The 11,047-nt window shown below is 35.2% G+C and overlaps 1 protein-coding gene across 1 annotated transcript; it reads right to left on the bottom strand.

The window, feature by feature from the left end:
• Positions 7,613-8,938, bottom strand: LOC110269550 (BAHD acyltransferase At5g47980-like). Its single transcript, XM_021117491.1, has one exon. The coding sequence runs from the start codon at positions 8,936-8,938 to the stop codon at positions 7,613-7,615; it is 1,326 nt and encodes a 441-aa protein (XP_020973150.1).

Raw genomic sequence — 11,047 nt, 5'->3', positions numbered from 1 at the left:
AATATATTTAACATATATTTAACATTATTAATGTATTTAAAATATATTCAAAAATATAAAAGTAATATATTTTAAAAATTTTGCTAATAAAAATTTTAAAATATTAATTGAAAAATTATTTATTTTATATTTTTCCTAATTTACGTAACATTTCTAGAATAAATATTTTAAAAGTTAACATATTTATTTTTCTAAAATAAACATCTTATATTTAACATTATCTACTGTCCGATCTTTGCTGCATATCATTCACTTAAAAACAAATAGTTGACAAGAGTGTTTTTCATATTTAAAGTCAAAGTAATTAAAATTTCTCAAATGTTGATTAAGAAATTAATAAGTAGTCAATATTATCATAATAGCAACAGCACCCTTATTTTACTAAAAACTCTACAATTAAATGAATTGTTTAACCAATTAAGTCCAATCTAATTGTGCACGCAATTTTTTTTGTCTTCTTCAAACGCTTTTTTTTTTTTATTATTCTTCTTATTTATATTACTATAAAAAGTACGTGCTGTCAAATTTATTGGTGGAATAATAAAAATAATTTGCCCGTAATATATTTTTTGTCAGAACAAATTCGACGGTATAATCTTCGACGATAATAACTTATCGTTGAATTTTTCAATTCGCCGGTAGTTATCGTCAGATTCTGCAACGGATTCTTTACCTAAAATCTATTTAATTTTCGACGGTAAATTCAATTTTTTTTAAAAAATTGCACAATTACTTGTCAAATTTTTTTTTGCACAATTAATAGTCAAATTCTAAATAATAGGAACCAAATATGGTAAATTAAATATCAAGTATACAAATAAAATAAAAAGTCAAATAAATAAAATACAATGAAACAGTCTAGAACAAAACTCTAATCACTAAAGATCTTGATAGTCGTCGTCGTCGTGGCCCCAGCTAGTCCTGTTGAGACGGCATATATACTAGGCGGTGATGTCGGTGCATCTCCAGCGCACATCTAATCTTGGTACACCGCCATCTATTGCTCCATCTGATGAAGCCGCTCCAGCTTTCGCCTCCACTCCAGCTTGAGGAAATCTGTGTCTGACATATGCGTGAGGATTTCTTGATACCTCTCTTCAGACTGCTGTAGCTGTTGAGCAATCCTGACGGTGAAGGGCTGAAGGCTCCAGGTGAGCTCTAGCACCTGCTCCCTCAAATCGATGCCGTCCTCGAGATCGACGGGTCGGCTGGTGGTAGAGGCGGATGAAGGTCTCAATGTGGAGATGGAAAGGTTGTCGGCGAAAAATAATCCCAGTTTGTAGATGCAATTCTTGTACGGCTCAGATACAGTCTCGCGCCAAATCGTGTCAATATCGATTTCTGATGCAGCAGAATTGTTGTCGTCATCTCCAGTATGCTGAGATTGTTAGGTTGCGGTCTCCAATCTCTACGTGTGGGACTCCTGTGTAACACATGTCATGATTACGACTACAGTTAATTGAAAACTTTATATCAGATGATGTTTACTCACATAATGATCCGCAGTCCGATGATAAGAAATTCTCTCCTTGTTCTCCTTAAAGGTGAGTATACTTGAAGATCTTCGCCATCATCACATCACAATCCAACGACTTAGACTACACATGTTAAAACAATATGTTAAATCAAGAAATAATGACATTATATTTTAAAGATAAAACGAACTTAATAACAAAATGAAACAAGTTATATACCAGCCTAACATTTGTCTTCATGAAAGTTGTTGACATACCGGTATGGTTCGACGACCTGGCCGAGGCCCTATTAGCTCTGTTTATGAGACGGTGATGCATGTACCCCTTATTAGTCTCCCGATGGACATACATTTACTTCTTAATGTCCGGACGAAGCCAAATAGTGAGATGGTTACGCCTTTCACGTATGTCCTCTACCATCTACTGAAGCTGCCTAGCATCCGATGGTCGAAGATCTCCTAATCATGGTATCATGAGTCTTGTTCCATGTAAATTTCTCCTATAGAAAGGGCATTTAGCACTAGTTAATCAAAATTAAATACATAATTAAACAAAATAGAAGATATAAACAAAAGTTTGAAGATGTTAAATTTTTATCACCCACTTCTGAAAAAATTGCTCTCTGGTCTCAGCAGGGATCTTTTTGTAGCTCAGTCATAGGTGGTCGTATGTAACGACCCAACTTCCAGTACGTCATGATCGTACCAAAAGTAAGGTGTTACTAACTTATTTTTTTATTAACTATTTAATACTGAGCCTTTAGTTCGATATCAGGTTTCAATTTTTAAGAAAATGCTAGAAAATTTTGTTTTCAGTTCATTAAAAATCGTATATCAAAGATCACCAAGTAATGATAATCACATAATTACTAATAATATTACATCTTATACAAGTAAATCAAAATAAATCTCAGATACAACAATTATCCCTCTGTATAAAATAAAAATCTTAAGCAATAAGCGAGAAAATTCTATGAAAGTAACTTAACTCATAAATAAAGTCAAATAATCGTCCGCAGTTTCAAACTGAGTCTTCGAACCTGTGTCACTAAAAGGGTGGAAGATTTTGGGGTGAGAACAAACCACAAGTTCTCAGTAGGAATGGGAATACCATCATTTAAGACCAATAATTATCGATTAAAATCAAAGAAAACCAAAATCCAAAGATTCAATCCATTTCACAAGAAATCCAAAATAATCCACCAATTCAATAACAAACACAACATATCAATTTCAACAGAGAATCATTTACATCACAGGCATTTATCCATTTGCATTAATCTACTAAACTTATCAGGTATTCAAAACCCAAAATATTTTCTTATTAAAATAAACCCCTACCTTGTCTGACCAAGCTCATAGCAATTAAAAGGCGATAAAACCCATTTCTATCAATCCGCGGTAGCGACAACAACATTCATTATTTGCGGTTATAGCAATTTGACCCTGAGACATCAGAATTTCAATTTTTCCAGTAACTATTAACCAGAACGCTAATAGTGATAGTTTTAGAATAGGTTCAGCTTACTGCAACAAAAGAACGAAGCAGCAGCCACTTCGAATCGGCCCGGCAGCAGCTCCAACAACTTCCACTGCATGCAATCCCAGTAAATTAACCCTACGATACCCATAACTTAAATTCCTCAACAACAAATTACCATAACAATAACAACAAGAGCTTCGGAGTAAGAGCAACTTACTGTTCTGAAGAAGAACGATGGAATGGAGCAGCAGCTCCAACGGCGACCTCCTGCAGCAATAGCACCGTTTCTCGGTAGCCAGAGGTGCGACGGTGCAGCCTCCAGCAGCGGCAGTGGCGAACGGCGGCGCTTTTCTTCCTTTGTGCGTCCCTGATTCGCACGTCTTCTCTCTTCTCCCTAGACGGCGACGCACAGCGATGACATAGACGCGGATGGCAATAAAAATTTTTCCTTTACCACTACCATGAGGCCGATCCGTGACACCTCTTCCTATCATCATGTCTAAAAAGAGCATACCAATTAATACAAATTCTCCCACATTTATATTATTTAAAAAAAATTTTAACATAACCTCCCTTAAAAAAGTGCTAACCTTCACTGTGATAAACTGCACAACAATCAAAACAAACTCTAGAAAAAATCAATCGTAAATTGAAACTCAAAAACAGTCATAACACATTAAAAACAACCTAACAAACAACAACAAAACACGAAACTTTAAAAAGTTAGAACCCTTGAATCTAAACCTAACTAATCCATTAGAGAATATATTCTCAAACTTTAGAACTTCGAAAGCATGCATATCATCAAACATTGAGAATTCAATAAAGATTTTAATTTAGAACATTTATCTTTTCAATCTTTAGTTACTTAACCTTAAAGATACCAAATTACCAATCATTTTAGTCTAATATCAAGGATGTTCTCTTTCTAACTTCACTCTTAGATTGATGAGATTAGATATCATCTAAGCTTAAGGTTAAAAATATGTAGCTGTCTCTAAATTTAAGTTCTATTCAGACTTATATGATTTACTTTGTTAACTAATTAATTAAGTACCTGACTAATTAAGTGTTTTAATTTATTCATCATCAAACTAATTTTTATAAGTTCTCTAACTCATCCTAAATTATCATTTTAGCTCTTATTACCAGTACTTACTAAACATAGAATTCAAACAACAAAATAAACAAATCAATTTAGAATATATTCTCAACTTCCAACACTATCTAATATCAATGGTCACTAGAAATTCATAATACCAAGTCAGAACCAAATTTAAGAAGTGGGAGAAAGGGGTGCTACTTGGAAGGAGCAGCGGCAGAAGCGGCACCAGCAATGGCAGTTTGACGGAAATGACGCAGAGAGACGAAGATGGAGAGCCGAACGACGAGAAGGGGCTGTCGGAGGGGGCAGCCGGAGAGAATGTTGAAAGAGATATGAGAGGGTTAGAGAGAGAGAGAGAGTGGGAGGCGAGAGGGTGAGTAGAGAGAGAGAGAGAGAAGTTCAAAGAGAGGGGGAAGAGGGTTCCTGGTTCAAATTTAGGGCATGCTTACTGTCAAATTTTACCGGCAAATTTATCCGATGGTATATCTTTGCATGTGTCCAAAATACAACGTTTTACTAATCAAGGTTACTGTCAGATTTATTCGCCTGTAAATCTGACAATAATCGTGGCGCCAAATTTTTCGCTTTTTCCTCTAATTATTACTGTCGAAGTTACCATCGGAAAACAAAATCCTTCGGTAACTTTTTTTTCGACGAATTTATTATCAAATATGCTAGTAAATCCGCAGGTAATCCCCCAGCTAACATGCACCTCTAAATCCGACAGAAAAGCCGACGGTACTCAGCATTTTCTTGTAGTGCACATTATTGATGCTGCTATTTCTTCTTCTTCTCATTCTTTTTTCTCATCTTTCTCTTTCATTATCATCCTCCTTGTTACCTCATTCTTTTCTCATTTGATTTATTCTTTTTCTTTTTTTCTTCTGTTCCTTCATTATCATCATCATCACCACTACCACCACCACCACCTTCTTCTTCTTAGTTAAATATCACACAATTAGGTTAACAATAAGAAAAATACATCGTATTTCTATGTCACGGTTAAGAAGTTAAAAAATTTTAGTATTATTTTTTTGAAAAATTTTGCACAATTCAAAATTGTTTTGCCTTTTTCTCATCATCATCATCTTATAGTTGTTGTTGTTGTTGTTGTTGTTGTTGTTGTTGTTGTTAAAAATGACATAAAAATTTTTGGTAAATAACAGAAGAAATCTTTAAAAAATCACAAGTCCAAAACCTTAACTCACTCAACCAACAAAATACATTTGAATATGTTTTATAACAAAACACTATATCAATTTATTGTAAATGACACATAAATGGCTAGACTCTTATATGTGAATTCAATACCATATCTATTTCAATGAAAAGAAAAATGCATCATTTAATTAGAAATGACATAGTTGAGAAATTTCAGTTTCAAAATAAAAAATTTTCTTAGTCACGATTAAAAAATATTGGTGCTATTTTTGTGATGAATTATGTACAATTCAAAACTCCCCTTCCTCTTTTTTCTCCTTCTACTCCTCTTCTTTTTCTTGTTGTTTCACATTCTCACAATTCTCATTTCACCCTCTTAACAAAAATTTGTGTCATAATTAGGTGTCAAAATTAAGAAACTTCTTGTGTCATAGTTAAAAGTTTCGGTATTATTTTTTAATAAATTTTGCATAACTCAAAACTCCCCCTCCTCTTCTTCTTTGTCATCATCATCTTCTTCTTTTCTTGTTTCACCTTCTCATAATTCATCTTATTTTATCTATTAACATGAATAAAAATAAGAAAAAAAAAGAAAAATCAAATAAAGAAGAAAAATATATGATGTTGCAAAATTACCAAGAAGAGGAAAAAAAGAAAAAATATACAGTAATAATAATAAAAGAACAACGATGAGAAAGAAACACGCAAACAGAAAAAAATTGCAGAATACAAACGTTCACATAAGTGGGGAGTTGGAGCGTACCTAATATGCTTTCACTAATAAAACTAGTTTTTGTTAAATTTTAACTAATTTGATTAGATTTAATTACCAAAAAAAAAAAAACTTAAATATGTAGTGAAATTGATTATTCTATTAAATTTTCCAAATGCAATTACAACATATTTACAAAAAAAATTTAAGGGTCGAAAATTTTAATTTAATTTAATATTTTGAGTTCAATAATTTACTATTATATTTTTAGTATACACTTTTAAATACTAATGATTAATTGTGGGGTTAAATCTTAAAATAGTCCTTGAACTTGCACTCAAGTCTCAAAGTGATTCCTGAAGTTAATAATTATTCAAATTCGTCCCCGAAATTGTCCTTTGAGACTCATAGTAGTTTCTAAAATAATTTTCGTCCATCCTTGCCATTGGACTGGACTTAAAACGGCGTCGTTTCCTTTCTTTCTTTACCACTCACACCATCATTCATCACAGCACCACCACTTTCATCTCTTTCCAACAGCCACCACTCCCGACGTCATCATTATCACCACATCAAGAAACCACACTTCACCCTACCATCGACTCTCTTTTCCTCTTCTTCCTCTAACATTTCTCTTTCTCTCTCTCTCTCTCTCTCTCTCTCTCTCTCTCTCTCTCTCTTCTGTCTCTGCAACTTACGATCTGTTGATCTACCTTTCTCTGTCACCACTATCCCTCATTTCCATGATTACGCCTCTTCCCTGTCCTAACTAGCAAACATCAACCTAAACAACAACAATCATGAGAGAGAGAGAGAGAAAGAGAGAGAGAGAAGAGGGGCTCACAAGAAAACAGAGAGGAGACAAGAGAAGAACGTAGACGGTGAGCAGATCGTGCGACGCCATGGACGAAATCGGGCAAAAAAGCTCCTCGAGATAGCATCATCTCTATTCGGTAGGAGTCGTGGAGGTCACAGAAACAGAATGCGACAGAGCTTCAGGCGGAGATTGATGTAGTAGAGGGGAGGAGGGCAATGCAAAAGAAACATGGTGAGACCCAGGACAACGGTCAAATTGTGAGGTCAAAGTGGAGGAGGAGATAACAGTGGCGGCTGGCGGAGCTTTAAACGTCATCGCAACGCCTCACCATCAATCAAGGAGCAGTGCCTAAGTTCATCTGAAGCGGAGGAATGTGATACTGAGTTGCAACTAAAGTTCCATCTGGTTGGGTGTGTTTTCGAGATGGAGACCTGTGAGAGGTAGCGATAGAGAGGGTTGAGGAAAGCTAGAGTAGTGTTGAGTGCTGAGTGTGTGAGAGTAGGATTGGGGAAGGGGACTCAAAAGGTTTTTTTTTTTATACAAAATAACGTCGTTTCAGTCCTCTCCAATGATAAGGATGGACAGAAATTATTTGAGGGACTACTATGAGTCTCAAATGGCAATTTCAAAGATGAATTTGAATAATTATTAAATTCAGGAATCATTCTAAAATTCGAGTGCAAATTTAGGGATTACTTTGAGATTTAACTCTTAATCATGAATAAAAACAATAAATTACGCTTGTCATATGGTATTAATGATACAATAATAGCACGCACCATTCTAAAATGAAAAACAGAGTAGAATTTCTAAAGAAAAACTCAAAGAAGAAGACATAAAAGAGACAAATATTTCAGATTTTAGAGGTTGAAAGTTGAAAGATCATCTTGGTGGTAGAGCTGAACGGAAGGTTCAACAGAAGCATATTGAAGCAGGTCTTGGTTACACTCAAACCTTGCCATGTGCTGCTCTTCCATGTTCACAAGCACTTCCATCCCTTTCCCATCTCTCGCATCCATAAAAACCACACCGTTCTTGAAATTCGAAACGGACGCTATCCACACCGGTTTCCCCCACCCAAAATCCGCCTCATACGTTGAAAACCTGCACCAACTAGAAAGTGTCATCAATGCAAACTTCAAATCCCTGGGAGCCTCCGAGTCTCGTTTGAGTGTCTCGCCGATGAAATCCAAGTCCCTGTACTTTCCTCCATACTTCTTCAACTGCATCTCACTACCAACCATCCCCTGTTTCATCTTGCTTACCAACTCCGGTAGCTGATCCGTCTGAGAGGCGCAAAACAAGAAGAACGTTATCATGTTCCCTAAGGTTTTGCTGGGGACAGGAGGATCGATCCTCTTGCGGAGATTCACCGTAACGGTGCTTAACAACGGCGAGTTAGGGCTTAACCCCAGTGCAGAAGCCGCACACTTGCAAATCAGTGCTGCCACCGCTTCAAACCTTGTCGGATGAATCGGTGCAGCCGTGGCTTTAAGGGCTTCGATCTTCGAAGCTTCGAACACGAACCTCTTGCAGACCGATTTCGGGAGACCGAAGTAGGGTTTTTCTTGGTAAACCGGCAGGTCTCCTTGAGGAAAAACGGACACTCCGGCGTCCAGTAAGGGCGGAGAGGGTAGTGTGTGGTTCTGATGTTGGTAGTGGTTGGTGATGGCGGCCCAGTCGTTGACGAAGTTGATGAGAGTGGAAATGTCGCCGAGCTTGTGAGAGACGCAGACTGCAATTGCAATTCCTCCGCAATGGAAGCAGTTGATTTGAATGGCCATGATGGGATCGTGGTCTGGATTGTTCATATTTGTCCAGGCCAAATTGTCTGGAAACAGAGGAAGCAGATTAGGCTGGATTGGGTTGTTGAGAAAGTGAGAGAGATGGCATTTGAGTTTTGTGACGAGCAATGGCACTCCTTGGTCGTTGCAGTCAATGGCGAGTCTACCTTTGAACCTGCCTGCAATTGGGTAGTACATTGAGAGAGCTTCGGGTAAGGATTTCTTGAGGAGGGCTAACTTGGATTCTTGGTTTTCAATTTGTTTTGGATGGTAAAAGTAAATCATCGGCATGTATTGGGGAGGAGTGGTCACATCCAAGAAGGAGAGAGGGTAAGTTTTGAGGTGTGGAGGAGTGCCTGAACTTGGTTTCATGGTTTCTTTGTATATTAACTCCATTTCCATGGCTTCTACTATTAAAGAAAGGGTGATTGCTTCTCTGTTTACTCACAACCAACCTGCTTCTCATATTACATGGTTTTATATATAGCGGGTCATTAAGAGGGTTAGTACCCCTTTTTCTTTTTTAATAAGAAATCATATTTGCATTATTTATTTATTTTTTAATTTCTCTTGTACATCTTTAATTTTATATTTTATGAATTTTTACTTCTTACGGATCATTTTTAACATAAAAGTGAAAAATATTTTGCTCTAGAATATTTCTATAAGTCCAATATTAAAGAATTAGATTCAAGAGTATAAGAATTTCTAAAAAACTAATTTGATAATTAAGTATTCTCTTGTGTTTTAAAGAGGACATTAACTCTTCATATCTTATTCTAATACTTAATAACTCAATTTTATGAGGTTAATTGTTACACTGTAACTATCATTCTACTATTAAAAGAGAATGTTATAACATTGACTATATATAGGTCTAAGAATATCTTATGAAAAAGATTATAATAAGACATCAAGCATCTTATTATGATGAGAATAACTCATGAAATTAAAGAACAATCCACATAAGAGAAACTTGTAACATCATAACCTCATAATATATGCGTTATCCTAAATACGTACACTCAAGTATGATATCTAACTTAGTTCTTTTTGCGACCTATGCTAATTTGAGTGTCGGAGTCCTTGCAAAAATACCCCCATCATTGAGAATGACAAACTCGAGATATTAGGAACTCGGAATAGGAGGATGACGACAACATCGTGTCTCTAACTTACTCTCTACAATTTTGTTAAGGTAACTTCAAAACTCGAAAGAGGAAAAATGCTTTTGAACATGTATAAAAAATGATGGAAAAGTCTAGGGGTCAATAACTTTATTAAATTCTGGCCAACATATAACTAGCAAAAGAAAAGTGAGTAATTGCACACAATTGGATGAAATCTCACACCATTAAAAAAAATCATTGATGGCTCTTGATGGCTACAAATCACAAAAGTTGCTGGCTCCCTAACACTCCTAAAAAAGATATATGTTGTTAGAAAGATAAGAGAGAACAGTAGAGAAAGGATTTGTGTCTATTTAGATTGTGTGAAATGATACAATATAGAAAGGTATTTATAGGTGCTAAGAGAATCGATATAATAAAGACATAATATATGCTAAATAATTCTAATGAATGCTAATTGATCCTAATATATTCTAATATCCCTTCAAACTCAAGTGACAACTTGAGTTTGAAACGGATGGAACGGATGCAGATGGAATTGACGAAAGGAAGCACAGATGGAACCGTCGAAAGCAAACGCAGACGAAACTATCGAAAAGAAGCGTAGACGAAACTATCACAAGAAAACGCTGACGGAACTGCCACGAGGAATTGTAGATGGAATTGCCACAAGGAAAGCGTAGACGATGCTGCCGCATGAGGAGCGCAGACAAAGCTGCCAAAAAGATGGCGAACTACCCGAAAAGTGCCAAAAAGGTGGCAAAGTGTGAAGAGATGGTAAAATGTCAGAAGATGACGAATTGTCGAAAGGTGACGAAAAATATATAGTTTTTTCATGGGAATAGGTAAACAACAAATGACAATGGTGTTTGATTTATTAAAGTTGAAAAGACACAAGACAAAGAGAATAGGCTAATCGATGAGATGAAAAAGCATCAAAGAAGTGACAAGATAAGGAAAAACGACATAGAGAAAAAGTGTAAACAAAAAATGGTGATTTCACAAAAAAAATAATTTATCATCTTCAAGGAGAATATTATGACTCTAATACCAGGTTAAAAAGATAAGAGAGAACAATAGAAAAAGAATTTGTGTCTATTTAGATTATGTGAAATGATGCAATATAAAAAAATATTTATAAGTGTTAAGAAAATAAAAACATAATATATACTTAATAACTCTAATAAATACTAATTGATCTTAATATATTATAATATATGTAACATTTTTTTTATAACAAAAGAGAATGAGAGTACGCAAATAAGTTAAAAATTAATATTTTGGAACAGAGCTTTTTTATTTTCATTTTTACACCTTTTTATTGTTTTCTTTATTTATTTTATTTTTTATTTAGTTTATTTTGTCATTATATATATTCTTG

This window comes from Arachis ipaensis, chromosome B03 (assembly GCF_000816755.2).
Source record: "Arachis ipaensis cultivar K30076 chromosome B03, Araip1.1, whole genome shotgun sequence".
Classification (NCBI taxonomy): Eukaryota; Viridiplantae; Streptophyta; class Magnoliopsida; order Fabales; family Fabaceae; genus Arachis; species Arachis ipaensis.
This window is presented reverse-complemented; position numbering and strand designations above follow the sequence as displayed.